Raw genomic sequence first — 26,200 nt, forward strand, 5'->3', positions numbered from 1 at the left:
AGGTAGAAAGGTTTGTTCAAATACTTCATATGAAAGGTTTCTTCCATATCTGTTCAGCAGATGCCCCATAACACGACGAGAAGTAAAATTCAAATTGGTATATTGGAAACTTTCTGTATTGAGGTTCTATGTGTGGAGACTCCGGACGATTCTCTTGACAGAAGAGAGCGGACAAAGGGACAGTGTCCGGACAAAGGAAAAATAGGTTATTTACTCCTTAAAACCATAAAACCAGATTATCCCAAGGTTGGGAGGAGCTGACGCTTAAAGACTTGAAACTTTCCATTGGGAAAGCTCGTTCTTACCAGGGTGTGGTACCCAGTTAGCGCTAGCATGTTTATGCTTTTAAAATATCAGTGGAATAATATAGAACTCCTATGTGCACACATTTCCGTATCTGTCTTCATCTGTGTCTATAGCGCATTGCACTGCTTTCTGCTACAAGCCGTCTATTGTAATAAACCTTATCGAATACCTCACTACGGTGTGCCGGGTGCTGCTCAGCTTGAAAAGGCCTTCCTGTGTTGCAAAATATTTTGAGAGAGTGAGAGAGAGGAGAAGAGGTCACCTGGAAGGTGAGGGTGCCTCTGTCACTGAAAAACACACAGTGTAAGACATAATGGCATCATTAAAAACTGTCATCTTCGCGAAGTGCGGTAATTGCACATCCCTTGTACATTTCCCTGTGAACCCGCATAACTGCCTCTTGCTGGAAACGTATCTTCTCCTCCCGCCTGCTTCCAGCCGCTTATCTGTTCATTACTGTCATGTCTGAGCGGGTCTCAGACATGCCAGGTGTGTGGTGTCACCTGCCTGACGTCCATTCCAAATAGAGACGTTTACACGCGTGAGTATTAAAGCAATAGATCTTCCTTATGACAAGAGAAAGCTGACTGCGGAAAAGCGAGGCTTCTGGGAAAAGTCTTCTGAGCACATGTTGACTTCTTCATGGGGGTAGAAAACCTGACTAATTAGCTCCAGCCCTTCCCGTCTGAGAAGGGAAAGAAATAATTAAAGGATCTGGAGTAGACTGTGCCACACAGCGGCTGCCTTCAGAAGGGGCAACGTGTTAGGAGAACCCGTCTGAGAGACCACGCTCAAAAAAAAGTTCTAGGATCTTGTTGTGGAGCGGCAGAAGCCTTGTTTTCTCTTTCCATAAGGAAAGACTGGATAGAGAACACTTAAAATATTCATGGATCAGGGGCGCCTGGGTGGCTCAGTCGGTTAAGCATCCGACTTCAGCTCAGGTCATGATCGCTCAGTTTGTGAGTTCGAGCCCTGTGTCGGGCTCTCTGATGTCAGCACAGATCCCCGGTCTCCCTCTCTTTCTGTCCCTCCCCTGTTTGCATTCTCTGTCTCTCTCAAAAATAAAAAATAGAATTTTAAAAATATTTATGAATCAGAAATATTCCAGTAAAAAGGAAAATAGTAAATTTCTACAACTTATAATAACTTTAGAGAAGTGGAATACAGCAACAAAAAATTAGGGCTCTAATTTAATTATTAGAATGTTAATCTTCAGAGAAAATTTGAGAAGTGGTAACATAAGCACAGCTTTCTTTTTAAAAAAAATATTTTTTCATGTTTATTTACTTTTGAGAGAAAGAGAGACAGAGGCGTGAGGAGGGGAGGGGCAGAGAGAGAGGGAGACACAGAATCCAAAGCAGGCTCCAGGCTCTGAGCTGTCAGTATGGAGCCCGATACGGGGCTCGAACCCACAGAGCGCAAGATCATGACCTGAGCCGAAGTTGGACGCTCAGCCGACTGAGCCACCCAGGCGGCCCCATAAGCACAGCTTTCTATTCTTTTTCTTTTTTCTTTTCCCGATTGCTGATGTGTTTCAAAGCTCAGTAGGTTGGGTGTTGATGGTTCCTGAGCAGAGGTCCCTCGTCCCAGGGCTGCTGCTGTGAGTTGCTCCCGTGGGGTTGTGTGAGTGACCCATAGGGGTGCGCTCCCATCTCATAGATTTCCCTTAGTTCATATTGATGCTCTGGGTTCAGCTACTGGGGGAAGGGGGACTCCCCCTTCCCCAAATCCTACAGAAGTATCAATGGTAATGTCATTGCCTTTATTCTGGAAGCACCTCATTCAAGAGGTTGCTGGTAACAATAATACACTGGAACATACCTGAGGGTATGTGGGGACATTTACTGAGCAGCCCAACAGCTTTTGTCTGCACAAAGATGAACACCTTATTTTCCAGAAAGTTCTATATTCGTAGTAGAAGGCCTTGAAAATGGAAGGATAGAAAAAGACAAGTAAATTGAAGATGTTCAAAGGGCATTAGACGCTTTGGCTATTTTGGATCTTTTCCCCTCTGTTCTTGATTAAGGTACCACAGAAGTTATACAGAAACATTTAGGGCATGTCATATATGTACCAAGAGTCATCCTAAGCTTTCCCATGATATTTTGATAAGAGCCAGTTTGTGAAGACCCTCCTGCATTTACATCCACCTTCGTGTCCAGAGTACATTTCTTCTTTCCACAGGTGGGGAAGGTGGAAAACAAGGAAGCGGGTCTGAGTGATCTAGAGAATCATGGTTGAAATCACAACTTGGGGCTATTTCGCCACCTTTCATAGATGGCATCTGGTAGCTAATTGTAGTACTGCCCTTCTATGGTGCTTTATGGAGCTCTTTCAGGGCCTGGGATCGGCACTGCTGGATATACGTGTACCTATAGCAATCATGTTTTGATCTAGAGTTCTATGATATGCTGTTCACACGCTGGAGACTTTTAAAAATGAAATTATTGGGGCGCCTGGGTGGCGCAGTTGGTTAAGCGTCCGACTTCAGCCAGGTCACGATCTCGCGGTCCGTGAGTTCGAGCCCCGCGTCAGGCTCTGGGCTGATGGCTCGGAGCCTGGAGCCTGTTTCCGATTCTGTGTCTCCCTCTCTCTCTGCCCCTCCCCCGTTCATGCTCTGTCTCTGTCTGTCCCAAAAATAAATAAAAAACGTTGAAAAAAAATTTAAAAATGAAATTATTACAACAGTTGGTCTTCACAATATGGGTAAATTAGAACGTGGAATGGATTCACAAGTCAAGCGTTCTAAGTCTTGGGAGGAAAAGGGAAAATATATGATGACATAGTACTCATGAAATCCTTTACTTTATAAAATCATTTTATTATTTAAAAATTTTTTTTTAACGTTTGTTTTTGAGAGAGAGAGAGAGAGAGAGAAGCAGAGCGTGAGCAGGGGAGGCGCAGAGAGAGAGGGAGACACAGAATCCGAAGCAGGCTCCAGGCTCTGAGCTGTCAGCACAGAGCCCGACGCGGGGCTCGAACTCGTGAACCGCGAGATCATGACCTGAGCCGAAGTCGGCCACTTAACCGACGGAGCCACCCGGGCACCCCTATAAAATCATTTTAAAGGGCATTTTATGCCATGAAGTAGGTATAATGCTCTGGTGTGTGCGTGTGTGTGTGTGTGTGTGTGTGTGTGTGTGTGTGTAGAGAGAGAGAGTGAGTTAATGGGAGAGGGATCCCGCCATCGAATGAGAGTCTGTTAAGATTTAGAGAGAGAGCAATTACCTGCAGCCTGTAATATAAATTGTAACTTTTGGGCTACTAACAAAGTGCTACTCTTAGTTCCATTATTTCATAAGAATGTAACAAATGATGTAAAAATGGAAAACAATCCTCTGTCCAACTGTTCCCTCCAGTATGGTCATTTTCACTAACAAGCATGTTTGGGGCATCTGGTGTGCTCAGAGCACTGCGTTAGGAGCTCTGGAGGAGGTGAAGTCCAAGATGTGTCCAGGGCTCTCCAGAAACCATCAGTCTGGCGAAACTGGGTCTCTGATATTGAATAGCTGACCCCTACCTGCATGAGTGAACAGGAAGTGAAGCGTGCACACACTAACCAATGAATTGAGCGACTGTTCAGTTTCATTTGTGTGGTTGATGTTTGTCTCTCCATGCTTCACAGAGGAGGCGGAACATTGGGCCAAAGAGGTGGCACGGTAGCCTTCAGCTGGGACATGCCATTATTACTCACTTCTGCTGTTTATCTTTCAGTTCTTCGTTGTCCCGTCCATGAAAAATGGCCCCTAACATTTTGTTGTTGTTCTACGATGGCATTAATACAAGCTTTTCGAGGACATTCTCTCAAAACATGTATTTACTTCTGCTTCTACTCATGTATCCCCCTACTTCCATGTAAGGCACAGGGTGAAACATATTAAAAAAAAATCAAAGTTTAAAAGGATGAGATAAATAGGGATTTGTGTGGTTTCTTGCCTTGCTCGGAGGTCTACTGCCTCACTTTGGAAGCCGTTGATGGGTTTCAGCTGGGTGAATCCTAACGCCTCTCCTACCTTGAAACTTAAGTAAATCTTAATAACGTAAGACCAGCGATTCTGTCTGAAATTGTACTTGATTTGGAGCAACTCAAGCAATCCCTTTCGGGAACCAAATGCAGGTACATTCTGTAGTTGACAGAGACTCGATGGCCCGTGGGAGCTAATCACGAGTCTTCTTTCAGACCTGAGTCACAGCATTCTTAGACTCTGTGCAAACCTATGAATCTAAATATCAGGGGTGGGGCTCAGAAATTTACATGACAGCAATGTTCTAGTAAGCGATCTTTACTAGCGCAGTCAGCGGGACGGCAATGTCACCTGAGTGGAAACCACAGCCCGCTTTTCTTCTGAGAGGCGGGATCCAGGCAGGAAGAAGCAGCCATGTGATGACACGGGAAGAATATTAGAATGCGTCTTTCTAGGTCATTAGGTACTGCTCTAACTCATTTGTTTGGTGGCAGCTGCTTAGATTCTATTTTATGGATATTCTGTAATCTCTCCAATGATTCCTTGATTGTTATACATTGAGGTTGCTTCTCGCTTTGTTTCCTTTTTCTCCATTACAAATATTGTTTCAGCAAACATTCTTTGGGGTTTTATTAAATAGCCATATTTAGCAATGGATTTTAAATACTAATAAGGGATTTAAAATACCCATATTTATGGGTGATTTTGTTTTTATAGAATAGATTCCTAGAAAAGGAATAAATAGTTGGGTCAAAAAGTTTGAACATTCTGGGGGAACCTGGGTGGCTCAGTCATTTGGGTGTCTGGCTCTTGATTTTGGCTCAGGTCATGATCTCTCGGTTCATGGAATTAAGTCCCAGGTCAGCACAGAGCCTGCTTGGGATTCTGTCTCTCTCTCTCTCTCTCTCCCTATATATATATACATATATATGTATATATATATATCTCAAAATAAATAAACATTTGAAAAGAAAGTTTGAACACTCTGCTTTTTAATAGATACTGTCAAATTTTTCCCTCATTGGTTGTAGTATTCCTTACTACTGCCTACGGTCTAACTGACCATGGATGTTAACACTCTTAATTTTTTGCCAATCTGATAATCAAAAAATGCCATTTTCTTGTGGGTCTGATTTCCATTTTCATGACTACTGATGAGATTGATTTTCTTTTCGTATGTTCTTCTTCGGTTAATTGCCCTCTAGTGGCGCCCTGGTGACTCAGTCCATTACGTGTCTGACTTTTGATTTCCGCTCAGGTCATGATCTCACAGTTTGTGAGTTCAAGCCCCGCATTAGGCTCTGTGCTGACAGCATGGAGCCTGCTTGAGATTCTCTTTCCTTCTCTCTCTGCCCCTCCCCTGCTTGTGCTCGTGCTCTCTCTCTCTCTCTCTCTCTCAAAAATAAATAAACATTTTTTAAAAAATTGTCCATTTATATCTTTTACTGATTATTCCATCGGTTTGTCTTTTTTCTAAATCAATGTGTGGGAACTCTTTGTATGGTTAGAAATACTGCCCTTTTAATGCCAAGAATTTAAAAATATTATGCAAATATCTCCTGCTCTATTATGTATCATTTATTATTCCTTTTTAAATACAAAATTGAGCTAGCTGAGTTATATGTTATATATATTATTGAGATATAATTGACATATAACATTGTTAGTTTCAATATTTGTAAATGTGTTTCCTGGGATGAGAACTTTCAGGATCTACTTTCTTAGTTGTATTGTTTTCTTTGGTGCCTTTTTCCTACCAAAATTTCACTGCTTTTAAATACACTAACTCTTGACACATTCAACACTTTAGATTCAAATTTAAGTTGCATTAGCATTTTTACCTGAGGCTTATTACAAAACAGAAGAGTAAATGCACTCCAGCTAAGAGCTAAGAGACCAAGACAGGGTCTGACCTGTGTTACTACAACATTTTCAGAAAACACACTTTCCTTTTTTTGAGGAAAATATGGTACCGACTGTATCATTGCTCTTTAGTGCTTGAAATGATGATGCCACATTAAATAATGCATGCTTATTGCATCCTTAATGCAATTTATTGCCCTATAGATGCCCCGAACCACAGGACAAAATAATATCTTATGGATGCTGCCAGAGTTGAATATGTTAATAATATTTTAATAGTTTGTTTGTCAATGAGAGTAGGATAAACATCCTCAAAGATATGCAGAGGGAAAGTTCATATGAAGACAATAATGTTTAGTGTCCATATAAAACAATTGATGTGAAACACTCAAAATCTTAATAAGTGCAAATTAACTTTACATGCTTAGATACAGAGTTGCAGGTTTAAAAATCAGGTGTGTCTACATAAATTTCTACAACCCTTCTGGTAAGCATTAAAACACTTAACATTCGCGGGCGCCTGGGTGGCTCATCCGTTGAGCGTCCAACTTCGGCTCAGGTCATGATCTCACGGTTTGTGGGTTCAATCCCGGCGTTTGACTCTGCACTGGCAGCTTGGAGCCTGCTTCAGATTCTGTCTCCCTCTCTCTCGTTGCTCCTCCCCTGCTGGTGAGTGTGTGTATGTGCACACACGCGCGCTCTCTCTCTCTCTTTCAATAGTGAAAACACACACACACACACACACACACACACACACACACACACACTTATATTCGTTGACCCAGAAGTGTCAAATTCAGGAGTTTATCCTGAAGAAATAACAGATGAGCACAAAAATAGCTTACAAATATTCCCTGCATTCTTATTTATATTATAAAAAATTAAAATAACTTAATTCTGCAACAGTAGGGGATTGACTAAATATAATTATCCTTATTAAAGAATAGTCTATCCACTAAATGCCATCATTCATTCATTCATTTATTTTTTCAGTAGTTATTGAGCACCACTGTATGCAAAAGCAATAGGTTGGCAACTGGTGTTACAAAAGCAAACACATATTCTCCCTGGCCATCACAACATTTATATTTCAGAATTTTAGAAGAATAACCTAAATGTTGTTAAAAAAAAAAAAAAAGAAAGAGAGGTTAGGGGCACCGGGTGGCTAAGTGGGTTACATGTCCAACTTCGGTTCATGTCTTGGTCTCATGGTTTGTGAGTTCGAGCCCAGAGTTGAGCTTTGTGCTGACAGCTTTAGACCCTCTGTCTCCCACTCTGTTTGCCTCTCTGCTGCTCACTCTCTCTCTCTTTCTCAAAACTAACACTTAAAAAAAGGAGTGTACAAAATATTATGTGTAATATGATCACAGTACTACAGAAGAGAGCACTCATAAAAATATAGAGAAAGGTTGGAAGGGGTTCTCTAAATGTTCATAGTGATTACTTTGGGCCTTAAGGGTTTATTTCTTTGTGTCTCTATATTTTCCAAATGTTTTATAAAGAGTATATTTTCGGGGAGCCTGGGCGGTTCAGTCAATTAAGCATCTGACTTCGGCTCAGGTCATGATCTCATGGTTTGTGACTTAGAGCCCCCCATTGGGCTCTGTGCTGACAGCTCCGAGCCTGGAGCCTGCTTCGGATTCTGGGTCTCCCCCTTTCTCTGCCTCTCGCCTGCTCACCTCTGTGTCTTTGTCTCTCAAAAATAAATAAACATTAAAAAAATATTTTATACAGTAATTAATATTACTATGAGAGTATGAATTAACTGTAAATTTGACAGAATAAGTTAACCTTTGGTGACATGGGTGTAGTTTCTATACATGTGTAGCAGGGGTGTTCTTTTTCTTTTTCTTTTTTTTTTTACACTTTAAAAAATACATATTTTTTAAGTTTATTTATTTTGAGAGAGAGAGAGAAAGAGTGTGTGTGTGTGTGTGCGCGCGCGCGCGCGCGCGCGCGCGCATGGGGGAGGGGCAGAGAGAGAAGGAGAGAGAGATTCCCAAGCAGACTCTGTGCTGTCAGTGTGGAGCCCGATGTAGGGCTTGATCCCACCAACCATGATATCCTGACCTGAGCTGAAATCAAGAGTCGGACATTTAATCAACTGAGCCACGCAGGCACTCCAGGGGTGTTCTTTTTCATTTGGTCTTTAAAACTCTGATAGTGCTTTGACAGCAACCATTTTGTAAAAGAAGCTCGTCGGAGCTTTCCCTAAAGTTCAGGTATCTGCTTGGTGGTTTTGAATTTTGGAATGACTCCAACCTGGAGGTCTGTCCGAGTCTGCTTGGGCTGCCATAACAAAATACCACAGACCGGGTGCCTTAAACAACAGAAATTTATTTCTTACAGCTCGGGAGGCTGGAAGTCCAAGATCAGGGTGCCAGCATGGTTGAGTTCTTGTGAGGACCTTCTTCTCCTGATCATCTCAAGAGAGAGAGAGATGGAGAGAGAGAGAGAGAGAGAGAGAGAGAGAGAGAGACAGAGGCAGAGAGACAGAGAGGCACAGAGAGAGACAGAAAGTGAGAGGGAGAGCTGGGAGAGAATGAGAGCTCTCATCTGGAGGGCCCCACTCTCATGACTTCATTTAAACCTAATTGTTTCCCAAAAGCTCCATCCCCAAGTACCATCACATTGAGGGTTCAGGCTTGGAAATGTGAATTTGGGGGATACACAATTCAGTCTACAGTGAGGTCTAAGCCCACCAGTGGGGCACAGACAGCGGAAGGTCAAAGGAGGCAAAGGGAAGGGTCATAGACCTGGATGCTGCTCATATGAGGCGAGGCAAAAATGACTACAGCTCTTGAGTCTGGAAAGGGGCAGGCTGAGTGATTCAGAGACGTGTAAAAGCACGGAGGGCAAACCTCTGGCACAAGACATCTGTTTCAACTAGAAGGAAGCGGCACCGAAATGGGAAATGGAAGAGCTGTCCCATCCAGTTGGTAGTAAATGTTTGGACGCATTTCTCCCCAAAGTAAAATGACTGGAAAATAATAACCTGTAGACAGTCTGTGTAGAGTAATTGCTATAGGGGCTCTTCGGGAAAGGTAAGAACTTGTGTGTTGGGGCAGGGGGTGGGGGGGTGGATCATCCTTGACCTTTTATGGTTGAAGCTGTGGAAGAAAAATAATGGGGCCGCCCCCAAAACTGTCCCTGGAGGACATTGTCAGAAAGAGAATCTTGAATGAAAATATAAAAAAATGAAATGCTGTAAGTAAATAACAATTCTGTCTCCCATTACTATTATGACCCAGAAGAAGTATATGAACCATATATATGAGGTCGCTCCTTTTGAGAACATTCTATGTTCAAGGTGGGCAACAAACAGCTTGAGGAAGAATGGATTCAGTTGAGAACATGTCCAAAGCCCCAGTAAAAGGAGCCTGACCCCAAGGGGAACCGGGGACCCACATGGCCCACCCAAGAAAGAAGGGCCTCAGGCAATGCTTGGGTTTAGCTTCTGGGTCTCCCACTGCCTATCTACAATGGCCTCTGCATTTGACCATATAGCAGGAGGTGCAGGTGCATAGGATCTGAGCTATTTATAGCTGAATCTGCTCAGCGTGACTCCCAGCCCCTATTTTTCCCCAAATGAGAGATATTAAGAGAGAGTCTTCTCCAGCTTAGCAAAGAGAATCCTGAGGGGGAAAAATGATTGGGAAAACAGTGAGGGGAGAGGTTATAGGCAGTATATACTTATCTGAATTGATTAGGTTTCAGTTTTATCAGTAAGTGAGACAAATTACCTCAAAATAATTTGAGTCTTCTCATTGAAAGCTTTTTGCGTCTTCCTAATCCCTTGGTTTATATTCATCTGGTACGTCACCAAGTAAATTAGGACACTTATGAGAAAATTGAATATAAAATGTCTGTGTCTCGAATTTGCAGATTCTGGTAAATGTTTTTGCTTTGAGACATGACCTGAGGTACAACTCTTGGAAGAAATTAATTATGGCCATTAGAACGAAACTAGAGTAGATGGCCAGTGGAATAGAGTATCCTGTTTGCCGATATCATGGAGATTCTTTTTTAAAAGGCACTTATGCTGATTCCAGAAATTTTATACACACATAGGTGTTCATACAGTTGCAATCCTTGAGCTAAACAGAATAAAGATCTACAGTTTTAATTTTTTTTTTCAACGTTTTTTATTTATTTTTGGGACAGAGAGAGACAGAGCACGAACGGGGGAGGGGCAGAGAGAGAGGGAGACACAGAATCGGAAACAGGCTCCAGGCTCCGAGCCGTCAGCCCAGAGCCTGACGCGGGGCTCGAACTCACGGACCGCGAGATCGTGACCTGGCTGAAGTCGGACGCTTAACCGACTGCGCCACCCAGGCGCCCCAAGATCTACAGTTTTGATCTTTGAGCAAGGTCCATAGCATACTAAGTGGATTCAAAAGGAAGCATCTAATATAGAGTGGGAATAGAATGTACCTTACTTTTGTCAAGTACATGTGTTAATATATATACAAGTTAAAAATGTGAATAATCAATAACTATTGAACTTTTAACAGTAGTTATCTTTGGTTTATTGATTTTCATTGGGTCTGCCTTTTTATAATTTCATGTATTTTTTTTTTCTTAACCAGAAACATAAGCAAAGATAGAAAATAAAATACAAAGGTTTCAATTAGCAGGAAAAATCCCGGTGATCTAGGGACACGCACAGAGTGATAAGCATTTTTGTTTTTGTTTTTGTTTTTGTTTTTGGACGGCTAGTGGATGCCACGTCCTTTATTCCCTCCAGCATCCTCTCCCTTTGACTTGCAAACTTTATCCGGGTAATGATAAGATTATGAGACATTCAGAAGGTGAAGAGTTATAGACGTTATCTTAAACCCAGGGCCGGTAGCAAAAGCATCTCATTTGTTTACCAACTGAACAAGGGACGGGACTTGTCTATCTCTGGCAGAGCTGATCTGGGGCCTTTGGAGGACCAGGTTACTCTGGGGATCCCCTGTGTCTTTGTTGCTCGCTTGGCCGTGGTCCCTTTTGTATCCACTCCTACCTGGCTCTCCTGATGATTGTGACTTATGTGGAGTTGGGGACCTTTGGGGTGACGAGCAGCATGTCAGTCTTTCTTCCACTCACCCTCTGAGTCCTCTCACTTAGAATCATGGCAGCCACAGGCATGTGGAGTCTCCTAGGGAGGAACCAGGGCCCTTTTCTGGACCACCCACAGGCAGCCTCCAGGCAGGGTGACCCCTCATTGACTTGGAATTAGAAGTAATTAAGGAAACACCAGCTCAACTGCCAACTGTTTTCTTTGCCTGGGTTTCTTTGGAGATAACTCTCGATAAATCGAGAACTTCTTGTCGTCTTGCTTTTTCATTTGTTGGTGAAGGATGAGAGCCTTAGAAATGTTTGTTGCTTCCGTGTGATAGGAAAGACGCTCTCCCAACTTCTGTGGGTTTTGTCTACAATGTTTTCAAAACACAATGCATTTCAGTTAATTATTTTTGAAAACATTTGCATAGGATTTTTAAGAAAAGTGGGTCGAGGAGGATGGGTCTGAGAAATCATAACTGTGTTGCAAGGCTTGTTGACTAAATGTTAATAATGGGACTTTAAATGTGTCTGGTCATCAGTGGGAGCAGCTTCGTTTCTCAGAGGATATGGCTCTTAGAAAACTAATGGAGGTTGAGAGACTCTTAAATACAAACTGAGGGTTGATGGGAGGGGGGTGGAGAGAGGGAAAACACAATGCATTTCAGTTAATTATTTTTGAAAACATTTTCATAGGCTTTTTAAGAAAAGTGGGTTGGAGGGGCACCGGGGTGCCTCTGTATTTAAGAGACTCTTAAATACAGAGAACAAACTGAGGGTTGATGGCAGGGAGGTGGTGGGGGGTGAGGGGAAAATGGGTGACGGGCATTGAGGAGGGCACTTATTGGGATGAGCACTGGGTGTTGTATGTAAGCGATGAACCACGGGAATCTATCCCCAAATCCAAGAGCACACTGTATACCCTGTATGTTAGCCAATTAGGCAATAAATAATATGTCTATAAAAAAACCCCCCAAACTAATGGAGGGACTAGACTTCCATCAGGGCCCTAGAAGCCTTCTTTCTGATTGATTCTGTTTTCTGTGGGTGTGTTGGAAAAGTGCTTTTTTGCCTGACAAGTACAATTCCCTTTAATGGTCAGTTGAGTCTTAATGCTTAGGCATTTTGCTGGCTTTGAAAAAGAGATAAGTAAACCTCATTAAGAAGGCTCATTTTAGTGTTGTATAGGATTACGCTTTGAAAGCATATCAAAATTGTGATCTCAAATACTGGCACGTTCAATATATTTTCTTTTATATGTTGATGAAGGAAAGATCTTGCCCATCTATTTGGAAGTGTAGATGACAAAGCAATATAGTATCTATTTCTACGCATAATCAGGATTCCATTCTGTGTTGGGCTTACGCCATATTGGGTATAGGCCTTAGAGATGAATCTTTTGTCTCCTGAGATTCTTTAATGCTTGGTGAACTTGTGTCAATACTAGGGAGTGGGTATTTACTTGCCAGATCTATTCACTCCTGGCTAGGAGTTTACAAAGTCACCTTCAGAAAATGTATGCACTAGGCAGTAAATATTTGTTGAACATGTTGGATATCCTCTCACCTCAGGGCCTTTGCCCTTGCTATTCTCCTGGCCTAAGATATCCTTAGGTCCCACTTCTTGGCTTCAGGTCTTTCTCAAATGTCACCTTTTCAAATGAGCCTCATCTCAGTGTACCCTGTTCCTCAAATTATTATCTAATTATCTGGTTCATCATATCTCCTTGCAGCTAATGCAAAGGCCGTGAGAGCTGGGATTGTCGTCTGTTTGGTTTACTGCTGTATCGCACAAATAGATGTTTATTACGTGAATGACAGTAATTAATTTAATTGATAAAATTATCACTTTTACTTGGGCATAATTTATCTGCTTGTAAATAATGCAGATGCTAATTCGAACTGCATCAAGGGACGTAGATGTTAAGATCGGACATCTGTGAGTCTATGAATATGCAGAGATGTGAAATAGGCAAAGGTCCACAGACCTGCTCTGAGAGGTACGTGTACAGAGAGTATCACTGTGATCAAGTCAGTTCCCTGAGCCTGCTGCCCCTGTAGATGGGGCCTTTGTCACAGAATAGACCAGAATAGGCCTCATAAGGAGCCCTGTTACCGTCCTCGGACGCCTGAAATCAATCCCCAGTCTTTTCTGCCGGGACTTGACCCCTATGCTTGCTCTGTTCACACTGCCAAGGTCATTTGTGCTGGGAAGCTTGAAAGTGGAGCCTGTTTTCTCTGGTTCTTGACCCCCAATTTGAGCAGCCAAATCCTACATGTTTCTTGAGCTCACCTTCTGATTGAGTTCACATAACTAATCTTATGTTTTATTCCTCTAAGCAGGCAGAAGTCTTTCTGAACATGGTTGCTCTAATCTCTAATTTTTGCTACACTTCAATTACATCTTAGTGGTTTTTGATAGGATTCAGGCACTTAGGAACATCTGAGATTTTTTGAGGTTGAGCCTCTCACTCCTAAGGCTCATCGGCAGGCACCAAAGTTACCTCTGATTGTGACGTTGCGTTTGTCTGCTCCAACATTTTCAGCCAACTTGAAATTTCTGGTCATCTTTTTGGACTATGGCATAATCCCTAGAAAGTCTCTTTAAAATGAAAGAATGGAGGGGTGCCTGGGCGGCTCAGTCGGTTAAGCGTCCGACTTCGGCTCAGGTCACGATCCCGCGGCCCGTGAGTTCGAGCCCCGCGTCGGGCTCTGTGCTGACAGCTCGGAGCCTGGAGCCTGTTTCAGATTCCATGTCTCCCTCTTTCTCTCTCCTCCCCTGCTCATGCTCTGTCTCTCTCTTCTCAAAAATAAATAAACGTGGGGGCGCCTGGGTGGCTCAGTCGGTTGAGCGTCCGACTTCAGCCAGGTCACGATCTCGCGGTCCGTGAGTTCGAGCCCCGCGTCAGGCTCTGGGCTGATGGCTCGGAGCCTGGAGCCTGTTTCCGATTCTGTGTCTCCCTCTGTCTCTGCCCCTCCCCCATTCATGCTCTGTCTCTCTCTGTCCCAAAAATAAATAAAAAACGTTGAAAAAAAAAATTTAAAAAAAAATAAAAATAAATAAATAAACGTTAAAAAAATTTTTTTTAAGTGGAAGAATGGAGTTGCTTGTGGAGAAGCAGATTGGTCCCTGATAGCATGGGCTCCAGGTTGGCACACTTTGATGGAAGGGGGTGGGGTCGGGGGGAGGATAGTGTTGGAAGCTGGGACCTGGGGCATTGACCGCAGATAGCAGACATAAGCAAATGGCACTCAAAGAGGCCATGAGTATGAAGGAGGTTAGTGTGAGAGAAGAAGGCAGGTCAGACGAGAAACAGGAGAGCATGAAAAGAGAGGCACGTGGCATCGAAAAGAAGCCTCAAGATTCTGTCCCGGGACCTTCTATGGTCTGACCTATAAGATGACGTGTACTTTTTTCCCCCTTTAAACGGACAAGAACGAATAAATAATAATCTTCAAAGATTCCTGAGTTGCGAGAATTGGTCCAACATGCTTTGGGTTCACAATCTTATTTAGTTTCTTTTAGTTTTTTCTTTTTAAGTAGTAATTGGCTCGGTCTTAGAAATAAACTGACACACAAATCTTCTTGGTTCCTCCATGTCTTGCATGCAAGTTGAGTGTTGAACAAAGAGCTGTACCTAGGAATTACCGAACCTAGACAAGAAAGCAGGTAGGTCAGCTTTGGGGTCATTTGGTGTGGTGCTATAAACGTCTGAAACCTTGCTATATTTAGAATGCATATTTAGAATGCATGTTCACTCATTTTGTAGAGGAAGTCATTATGGCAGTGTGGGGTGGTTGGTGCAGGGCAGAGCAGAGGGCTCCGTGTACTGGGCCATGGGGTTTGGGAATGATCCTGGCCCCATCACGGACTCCACTGACCTATAAAAAGTATTGTTAATCTTCTTACTGTCTGCCTTACAAGATCTGAGAGGAGAAATGAGGTAATGTCTACTTAGACCTTCGAGTTTCTCGGAAGAACGGCTGTCTACAGTAATACAATTTCCTAATGCATTTGTTTGTGTTGTAATGGAGTATAATTCCATTTGCCTAAATTTCTGTAGGTACCTCTAGAACATCTGACAGTCTTGCACGGGAGAAGCAGTCCGGCTTTTAGATGAGAACTGGGCCTAGACTAGAATCCCCCAAGGGTACAAGTGAGCCAGCTTGTAATTTATGAAGTTAGGGGAAGGAAGCTGAGAGACGACGGAAGGGGGGTTAAAGTTGGTGGTGCTGGTGGGGTGGGGTGTTGTGATTATAATCAGAGAGTTTATATTGTATTTTCAAGTCATGTTGTTTTATTAAATATCATCATCTCAGTATCTTTGAAAAAATACAGGTTTATTTTAATTCAGCAATATTACATATTAGATGACTTGTCTGCAATATCGATACCGCTATTATTCTCTGTATTGACAGACTCTTTAAAACTTCCTTTGAGATTTTTAGTTTATTATGTTTCTCGGGCCACAAGCTGGTTGTTTAAAAACTTGTTTCTGACTCTGACATCAGTAGGCCCGTGTCACCAATTACAATTGCATAGATTCATTTGTAAAGTACCTAGTAGGTTACCAAATAATGCCTTCTCTTTGTTTTGTAGAAAAAAAGAATAAGTCTCTTTCTGGGAATCATCGTGAGCAGTGTAATTTTTTATCTAGCCATTTTGAGCAGTACTGCGCTTGAGTTGGCTTTCTAGTCAGTCCTCAGGAGAGAAGTTAAAACAAAGGGTGAAAAGTGGGGGAAGCATACATATGTGTCACCTCTGGCATCTATAAAGACGTTCATTTTGATTACAGTTATCATTATTGAACAGTTTTGTTGTAGCATTTTCTAGAAGCAGTCATTTCTTTGGCATTTCCAACCCAGTATTTCACAAGGAGGTCAGCCTTCTATAAAGGAGTTTCAAGTAACTATTACGGTAAACCAGGAAAGAAAACAATATGCCTTCTCTTCCAGAGACGTGACTGTATACATTTTTTAATAACAACTGATTTGTATTGTTAAAGCAATATTACTAACCATATTCCTTTCCTGGGGGGAGGAAAAGTGTTATACTTTCATTTGCTAAGTTTTGGAATGCACTGTAGAGAGAACATTTCTTGACACCCAAAATGCAGCCTGAGAAAATAAATTACTACCGAATTGTGTATTGCGTGCCAAGAACATATGAAAAAAGTCACTGTCTCTCAAATTAAGAACATCTTATACAAGGAAATGACATAGAACACACTACTCCTCCCTTATCCTTGGTTTCATGTCCCATGATTTCTATTACCTGCGGTCAACTGCAGGCCAAAAGCAGATGATCCTCTGACACGTGGTCAGAAGGTCAAGAGCGGCCTAGGTCACATGCCTACGTCATTCACCTCCTTCCTCTCACCACGTAGCCATTTTATCATCTCACACCATCACAAGAAGGGTGAGTACAGTACATGAAGATATTCTGAGAGAGGCCACATTCACACAACTTTTATTACAGTATAGTGCTGTAATTGTTCTATTTTATTATTGTTGTTGTTAATCTCTTACGAGGCCTAATTTATAAACTTTATTCATAGGTATGTACGTACAAGAAAAAACAGAGTATATATAGGGTTCAGTATTATCAGCAGTTCTGGGCATCCACTGGGGCTCTTGGAATGTATCCTTTGCAGATAAACGGGGGGCCGCTATACTATGGAACTTCCCTTTGGACTAAAATCTTTTACTAAAAAATTATGACTCAGAGATACAATTCATATCAAGTTAGACTGTGATAATGTTTTTTTACATTTTTTTAATGTTTATTTTTGAGAGTGAGAGAGAGAGAGAGAGAGAGCGAGCATGAATGGGGGGAGGGGCAGAGAGAGAGGGAGACACAGAATCCGAAGCAGGCTCCAGGCTCTGAGCTGTCATCACAGAGCCTGATGCGGAGCTCGAACCCACGAACCGTAAGATCATGACCTGAGCTGAAGTTGGATGCTTAACCGACTGAGCCACCCATGTGCCCCAGGCTGTGATAATGTTAATGAAACCACACTTCTGTTGGAAGAGGTCATCTAGAGGACGTGACTGTTGGCTGACCCCTGAGCTACACCTGGGCTGTTGGAGGCTCCTCACCCTCTCCCCTGTCCTTGGAATGTATGTTCTGCCCACTGTTCCCATCATGGGAGCTGCTCCAAGGATGCAGCCTTGAGAGAGTAATGTGGTGTTGAGACCACACATGACTGAGCCCAGTTACGGCCTCTATAAAATTTTTAAAATTCTGGCAGGTGGACGTGAAGATCTACCCATCTTGCAGGTGCCCAAGACAAGCCTTGGAAATAAGTCTCCTTGTTTATTAAACTACTGCCTGCCAAACTTGAAGTGGTCCGCCTCTTCCTCTGGTCTCTCCCTGCCCTTCACGCGTGGAGGCCAGAGGCAGAGGTCACCTGGGGAGGCTCCTGAGGTGGTGAGCTCACAATTTTCTGTTCCTGAACCGTGCGCTACAATTTGAGCATTTCCGAATTTTAAACCGTGTTGTGCAATCTCATGTCCTCCTGTAAAACTTCATCATAAACTTAGGAATTGTTGCAATTGTGCGTGACTATAGCCAAGGCCTACCTTTGAAAAAAAGATGGAAAACTGTCCTTTTTGTATCGATCTGTTGCACGTCAAATTGTGATGTTTTGTTTGCTATGTGTTTCAGAATCGAAGCAAACGCTTGGAGAAGGTCCATGTGGTTATTGGACATAAATCGTGTGAGTTGGATTCTCTCATTTCCGCCTTCACGTACGCTTACTTTCTAGACAAGGTGAGGGGAAAGAAGACTGTGCTTTTTATATGTGAATTATGATATAACTTCCAAGGACAAACATTTTCGGGAAAAACGAAGAACCTATTCACTTCCATTTTCACGTTCTGGTTTATTGTTGCCGAGAATAATGTATTATGATTCATTAAACAACAAATACTTACTGGTCACCTACAGTGCGTTAGGTAGGGTCTAGTTGTTTCTTATTGACTCCCTCATAAGACATTTCAATAAGGTCACAGTTTCCAAATTTTTAAAAATAGATGATAGTTGTTTACTTTCATGGGAATTCAGAGAACTAACAAAAGTAAGGGTCAGAATTTCTTGTTTTCCTTTATCACAGCTTGTTGGTTAGTCTTGCCCTTGGGAATAGAGAAGTAAGTGCAGAATAACCTGTGTGAACATTACATGCAATTCAGAACCTATTGGCTGGAATTTTCAGTAACAGAGGTGTTACATGTCACAACTATATTCGGTTCTTGCCCGTTAGCCCTGACTTTGTACAGCAAGGTCATTCTCAGTTAGTGATGATCTCCCTTGAGTGAGAATCTTTGTATTCTGTGCAAAGTCTATAACCTCCCTACAGAGGTGGAAAAGACCTTTTAACAAATTGTTTTAAAATTGCCATTTCATAAAATTCATCAGCCCGTGATAATGCGTCACCTCAAAGCCTAAAAAAGTACATTATGAGTATCTTGGTGCGGTTTCCAATTTCACAGAATTTTTAATTTTCCAGAGTCTGATTTGTTTTATTCCAATTTTGTTTGGATTCTTGGCTCTGAGAGTATGCATAGCTGATCTCGGGTGATTTAAATTCACATGAAACCTAGTCTTCTAGAGTGAGCTGTGGGCGGCAAGAATGGCTTAGGGCAGCAGCTGACAAGAGAGCCAGGTACAATATTCTGATCTCTGCATATGGACTTTGTATCAAATTTATCTTAACATTTGTTGAACGTGGGGTGCCTGGGTGGCTCAGTCGGTTAAGCGTCCGACTTCAGCTCAGGTCATGATCTCATAGTTTGTGAGTTCGGGCCCCGCGTCGGGCTCTGTGCTGACACCTCAGAGCCTGGAGCCTGCTTCGGATTCTGTGTCTCCCTCTCTCTCTGCCCCTCCCCTGCTCGCGCTCTGTCTCCCCCCTTCTCTCTCTCAAAAAAAAAAAACATTAAAAAATATTAAATTTTGTTGAACTTTACAAGGGAGATTAATTGGTATAAGGAGATAAACATGCCTGTGTGAAGAAATGCATGTTAAATACTTAATCCTATTAACTGGACTTTTTGACTCCTAGAAAACAAATGTCGCTTGTCTCGAGAACATAGAGTTGACTGAACAAGACTGGTCTTTAGAAAGATAGTGGTGTGGACTCTTAAGGAAATTATATAACACCACCACCCCCACCAACTCCAATGTCTTGAATGAATATAACACGCAACCAAAGGAGTGAGAAAGTAGTTGTGATAGATAAAATGGGTAAAGAGATGTATGGCCTCTTTTCTCCTTCTAAGGCTCAGCATGGGGACAAATATGGAGTAACTGGAGGGTCACAGACTGGAATTTGTTATATTTCTGTGCCTTCCTCTTAGTTTACTGGCCCTGCCCCCTACCAAAGGTCTGCATCTCCATTTGAATTTTCTTCTGAGAACGTGGCTACTTCCTCTGAGAGTATAAACGTGGAATAAATGCAGAGCTTTGCAGCTTCCCATGTATGACTCTATTTAAATACTTTTCCTTCTGGTAGGTAAGCCCCATTCTACAGATGGGTTAGACTGAGCTTCAGAAAGAAAAATGGCATTCTCCAAGGCACCCAGCAGAGGTTGGGGGGCTAGAAACCTTCTTCTGGTCCTAACCTCCAAAAAGATCCTGCCAGGATAGGCTCAGGCCACATGTGCTTGACTCAAGTTTCAGTATCAGGAGTTAGAGATAACTCAGTCAACTAATTAGGAAAAGTAAATTTCTATACGTAAATTTCTTTTTTTTTTAATATGAAATTTTTTGTCAAATTGGTCTCCATACCACACCCAGTGCTCATCTCAACAGGTGCCCTCCTCAATGCCCATCACCCACCCTCCTCTCCCTCCCACCCCCCATCAACTCTCAGTTTATTCTCAGTTTTTAAGAGTCTCTTACAGTTTGTCTCTCTCCCTCTCTAACTTTTTCTTTCCTTCCCCTCCCCCATGGTCTTCTGTTAACTTTCTCAGGATCCACATAAGAGTGAAAACATATGGTATCTGTCTTTTTCTGTATGGCTTATTTCACTTAGCATCACACTCTCCAGTTCCATCCACGTTGCTACAAAAGGCCATTATTTCATTCTTTCTCATTGCCACGTAGTATTCCATTGTGTGTATAAACCACAATTTCTTTATCCATTCGTCAGTTGATGGACATTTAGGCTCATTCCATAATTTGGCTATTGTTGAGAGTGCTGCTATAAACATTGGGGTACAAGCGCCCCTATGCATCAGCACTCCTGTATCCCTTGGGTCAATTGCTAGCAGTGCTATTGCTGGGTCATAGGGTAGATCTATTTTTAATTTTTTGAGGTACCTCCACACTGTTTCCCAGAGCGGCTGCACCAGTTTGCATTCCCACCAACAGTGCAAGGGGGTTCCCATTTCTCCACATCCTCGCCAGCATCTATAGTCTCCTGATTTGTTCATTTTAGCCACTCTGACTGGCGTGAGGTGGTATCTCAGTGTGGTTTTGATTTGGCTATACATAAATTTCTAATGATTATTGCCCAACTGTGATTCAGGATTAGCCTGACAGTTAAAAGAAAAAGCACTTTGTTGGAATGGCTTTGTGCTTTATATACTACAGCAATGGGTGATTCATTTATTTCACTCAACAAACAAGTATTAAATGCCTACTATGCGCCAGATTGTTTTATGCACTAGGAAACATGACTGAACAAAAAAGACAAAAATCGCTGCCTTGTTAATGCCAGGAAAGGAGATAGATGACAAAGATATTAAAATTGTGTAATAAGCACTATGCTTTGACAGAGCTGGTGATGATGTGAGAACAAAGGCCATTTACTTTATGCAAAAATTCAGTGTTACCAAACCCCACCTTCTCTCAGGGATATTTGGGGTTTATTGCTGTGCACTCATAGTAATTTTTCAAAGAACCCTTATTTTTAAAAAATTCCTATGGAAAAGTATGTGAATCTGAAATTCTCCAACTCCTACCGTCTCCTGTTTCCCCTTCTTACCACAATTTTTTAAAACATTTTTTTAACTTTATTTATGTATTTGGAGAGAGAGAGAGCGCATGCACATGAGCACAGGTAGGGGAGGGGCAGAGAGAGAGGAAGACAGAGAATCCCAAGCAGACTCCGTGCTGTCAGCATAGAGCCTGACATGGGGCTCAAACCCACGAACCGTGAGATCATGACCTGAGCCGAAATCAAGAGTTGGGTAGTTAACCGACTGAGCCAACCAGGCACCCCCACCCAACAATTTTTTAATAACAAGTTTGTTAATATGTGATTTTTTTTTCTAATATAAGAAATGAACAGAGATCTCAATCTGGTAGTGTGTAGGCCAACTCTGGCTCATAAATGAGTTTTTGTTAACCTCCATAGTGTTTTTAATTTAGAAAAATTAATTGTAACAAACATCGTAGATAACAGCCTCAGATCTAGATTTTCAGCTTTTCTTGAGTAATTGAAAGATTCTTATCCTGAAAAAACCTGAAATCTTTGCATGTAAACCATTGGCTGGAGCTCAATGGCAGGCATCCCATGTCCATGGGACGTACATGCCTTTCTGTATCACACAGTCCTCATCTGCCCTGCAGTAATCATTCTGATTTTCTGCTAATTCCATAAAGACCTATGAATTTGTTTCCCCTGAAAAGGAGAATGTGTGTGTGTGAGTGTGTGTGTGTGTGTGGCGCATATATATATTTTTAATCGTGGAGATGTTGAAATGAGACATAAGATATTTAAAATAAGGCACGAGAGGTTTCATGGAGAGTAACAAGTGTTTAAAAAATATTAGGGGCCATTTGCCTGTAGATACTGCTCTACTAATTGGGTTCGGGAAGAATCGATTTTGAATGTCATCCGGGTTAGTGAGGCCAAAAGACTTTTGTTCGCTTTACAATTACCCTCGGGCGTGTAAAACACGGAGTTGTGCTTTTTCTCCTCTCGCTGTTGTCAGTGATTCAGCCAACTTTCTTCTCGGTAGGTCAGTCCACCTGGAGTTCTCTGTTTGCCAGTGCTGAACATACCAAGAACTGAATTCAATTACTTCACTGAGACGAGGTTTATTTTAGAAGAGCTGAACATCTCTGAATCGTTCCACATATTCCGAGATGAAATTAATCTGCATCAGCTAAATGATGAAGGGAAGTTATCTATAACGCTCGTTGGCAGCAATGTGCTGGCGAGGTAAGGCTCTGGAGGTAAGGCCTTTAACCAAGGCCCTTATGGGAAAAGTACCACCTCATTCAGGACTTTTGTGGCTTAGGGAGATGCATTAAAGGCAGAGGACATCGGAAGAAAAAGAATATTTTTTCTTCTCTTACGGCAAACTTTGGGCCATGCCAGCTCTCTGTTTTGGCCTTTGCATTTCAAATATGACATCTCTGAGTGGAAAGTTCTTGGAGAATTGACCAAAATTATAATTTTGAACAATCTGAAACAGTTTATTGTAGCAACACAACAGTCCTATGTACTGATGCTGTAAATGTGTAATGAAAACTGAAATTACATGCTAACTAAAACCGAAAGGTTCTCAAGAAAGACATCTCAGTGGTGAAGTGAAAAATTGTAGAGAACAGCTGTGAAAGTCATTTGATCATTGGCTCTTTCATTCATGCCATTTTATACTATAAGAGCGGGATGGATTTTTGAAAGTCCGTGCAGTTCAAACTTGTTATTTTATGGACAAGAAATCTGAGACCCACTGTTGCAGGGGTACCACATAAAGTTAGTAGAAGAGTTTGGATTCAATGTGGGTCTTCTGCCTCCTTCAGTACATACTTAGGAGTTGCTAACTAGTGCAAGAATCTCAAGGTACGTAAAGAGGAATGAGACAAATTGTCTACCTTCAAGGACTTTCCAACCCAGCCCCAAAATGCCCTTTTATTTAAATCTTAAATTTTTTTTTTAAATCTGTATTTATTTTTGAGAGAGAGAGACAGAGCACGAGCAGGGGAGGGGCAGAGAGAGAGGGAGACACAGAATGTGAAGCAGGCTCTAGGTTCCGAGCTGTCAGCACAGAGCCTGATACGGGGCTCAAACCCACAAATCATGAGATCATGACCTGGACCAAAGTCGGAGGCTTGAGGCTTAACCGACTGAGCCACCCACACACCCATAAAATTTTTTTAAATGTTTTATTCAATTTTTTTTTGGGGGGGGGGGTGGAGAGAGACAGAGACAGAGAGTGAGTGGGGGAGGGGCAGAGAGAAAGGGAGACACAGAATCCGAAACAGGCTCCAGGCTGTCAGCACAGAGCCCGACGCGGGGCTCGAACTCAGGGACCGCGAGATCATGACCTGAGCCGAGGTCGGACGCTTAACCGACTGAGCCACCCAGGCGCCCCCAAAGATGCCCTTTTGATAAGCTCTGTAGTGCTATTGAATGAAGAGTCACTAGTAAATACCTCAGTGGTTTGAGACAGTAGGTTTTTTTTTGCACACTTTGCCAATTTGCTGATGGTTTAGGACCATAACCAGTGGATATTGATGTTAGTGTGCATGAAATAAGAACTTGTACTAATATCTAATTTTTTATTTAACTCTTTTATTTTATTTTTATTTTTTAACGTTTATTTATTTTTGAGACAGAGAGAGACAGAGCATGAACGGGGGAGGGGCAGAGAGAGAGGGAGACACAGAATCGGAAGCAGGCTCCAGGCTCTGAGCCATCAGCCCAGAGCCCGACGTGGGGCTCGAACTCACGGACCGCGAGATCGTGACCCGGGCTGAAGTGGGACGCTTAACCGACTGAGCCACCCAGGCGCCCCTATTTAACTCTTTGTAGGAAGCATATTTAGGTACGAGTACATTGACCTGCCTGTCATGCAGTTCATTCAGCTCTAAAGAGTTTTGAAAACAGTCTGCTCGCGTGGGGCTGTTTTTATCCCCATGCCGCTTGAAACACAAACTCTTTTGCCTATTTATTAATCAGTTGTTGGCTGAGAGTTACCGGGAGGTTATCTGACTGACTTCAATGATCAGTGTTCGGGATGATCACCTCCTTGACTCAATTTATGTGCTCACTTTTACAAACCAATTCATGTGAATAAATATGGATAAAGGCAGTGCAAGAAGCTAAAGAAATCTTGGGAAGTCAGAATCTTTGGAAGAGTTTTGTTCCCAATGAAAACTGAAAAACTGCTGGTTTGGGGACTGACACTGTGAACTTGAGCTTCAGGACTATTTATGAAACAGAATGCTTTCCAAAATTGAGATCTTTATTTCCTTCATTCCCACTCATTTGTTTCTGGCAGACGGAAAGACCAACGTCAGCCTTATTCACCTCTTTCTTTCTGCCTTTGATAAACCCAACTCATCTCACATGTGAAGAATGACAGTGTGGGGGGTGGGGGTGGGGGGGATGGGCGCCTGGGTGGCTCAGTCAGTTAAGCGTCCGACTTCGGCTCAGGTCATGATCTCATGGTTCTTGAGTTCGAGCCCTGTCCGGGCACTGTGCTGACAGCTCAGAGCCTGGTGCCTGCTTTGGATTCTGTGTCTCCCTCTCTCTCTGCTCCTGCCCCACTCGCACTCTGTCTCTCTCCAGAATAAATAAACACTAAAGAATAATTTTAAAAAATTAAAAAAAAAAAAAAGGATGATGGTGGAAGTAAATAAGCCCGTGGTCATTTGTCTCCAGCACTGTGACCAGATATGCAAGCTCTGAAACCACATCAGGGTTCAAACACAAGCTAGTCTGCTTATAAGCTTTGTGACCTTGGACAAATTTCGTAACCGCTTTGTGCCTCTGTTTCCCCATTTTTAACTTTTTAAAATGTGTATTTATTTATTCATTTTAGAGGGAGAGAGAGCGCACATGCCAGGGAGAGAGGCAGAGGGAGAGAGAGAGAGGGAGAGAATCTTAGGCAGGATAGATGCTCAGCATGGAGCCTGACATGGGGCTTGATCCCACGACCTTGGCATCGTTACCTGAGCCGAAATCAGGAGTTGGATGCTCAACCGACTGACTCACCCATGTGCCCCTGTTTCCTCATGTTAAAAATGAGGGTTTCACTAGAACCCATTTCATAGGGTCATCGTGTAGAAGACTTGGTGACATTCCTTCTGGCCTGATAATGGTGTCTGGCCTGCAGGGGAAGCTCAGTAAATGGCAGCCATTATTATTACTATTACTATTACTATTATGATTTATTATTATTTTTCAACAGCAAAACAAGAGACAAGTGCTATGGCGTGAGGGGCTACGACTAAGCCTTTCGGGGCGGGGGGAGGGTAATTAGGTAATATGGAAAGTGAAGCATAGGCTAAGGGTCACGTGAGCTTCCTCATCTTTTTGGCCGTTGAGAGGAAGTCTTTTGTGTGAGAGCAGAGATTAAATACTTCCAGAAAGTAAGACGATGTGCCACATCCCTTTCCTTTCCTCTCCGCCATTTGCTTTACAGCGAGGACCAAACTTTAGAATCAGCGGTTGTCAAAGTCATTAATCCAGTGGAGCAGAGCGATGGCGGCCTTGAGTTCCGAGAGTCTTCCTCTTCCCTTGTGGTGAAAGAGATTCTCCGGGAGGCTCCTGAGCTCATCACCGAGCAGCTGGCTCATCTCCTCAGAGGTGAGAGATGGCTCTTTCTATTAAATACTGGAAGGCTTAATGGAGTGTTTCTCGACCTGCTCATGCAGAATGAGTGTGATCCATTCTTGGCTTAACAACCCCTTTAAAGACCGCGGGAAGCTTCATCAGGGAAGCGGGGAGTAAAGAGTTTGTTAAAGAGTAGCATTACACTGAATATTAACAATGTGCGTTTAAAAATAGGCATGAAGGGTCTTTGCTGTTTCACTATTAACTGGAACTGCCTCACCTCTGTTGGGGAGCCAGAATGGCTCCTCTGGCCGTCCAGAGCTTCCAGAGGCGGTTCTGGTCCCACAGCAGTGTGACTCAGGCCAGAATCCTCTCCTCACATCGAAATATCTCCTGGTACCGACAGAAGCTTGGTTTGCGGAACACTGCTTGGATGACAAAATAAACACGTTTGAATTTGGTGATTTTGTGTCAGGACTTTTACAGTCACTTTACCACCTCATTGGCA

General features: G+C 42.6%; 1 protein-coding gene across 7 annotated transcripts in view; it reads left to right on the plus strand.

Annotated features, from left to right (window-relative positions):
• PRUNE2 (prune homolog 2 with BCH domain) overlaps positions 1-26,200 on the plus strand; it is a 274,101-nt gene that overhangs the window by 44,568 nt on the left and 203,333 nt on the right. For 6 of the 7 annotated variants that reach the window (XR_009251811.1, XM_058695657.1, XM_058695659.1 and 3 more), the window contains exons 2-4: positions 17,847-17,951; positions 22,145-22,347; positions 25,562-25,725. Coding sequence is in view for 6 of the 7 variants with exons in the window: in XM_058695657.1 (XP_058551640.1) it covers positions 17,847-17,951; positions 22,145-22,347; positions 25,562-25,725 (472 nt within the window). In the remaining variant the exon portion in view is untranslated. The remainder of the gene's footprint in view (positions 1-17,846; positions 17,952-22,144; positions 22,348-25,561; positions 25,726-26,200) is intronic. The other variant, XM_058695661.1, reaches the window with a different exon arrangement.

Source organism: Neofelis nebulosa, chromosome 12 (assembly GCF_028018385.1).
Source record: "Neofelis nebulosa isolate mNeoNeb1 chromosome 12, mNeoNeb1.pri, whole genome shotgun sequence".
In the NCBI taxonomy this organism is placed as follows: Eukaryota; Metazoa; Chordata; class Mammalia; order Carnivora; family Felidae; genus Neofelis; species Neofelis nebulosa.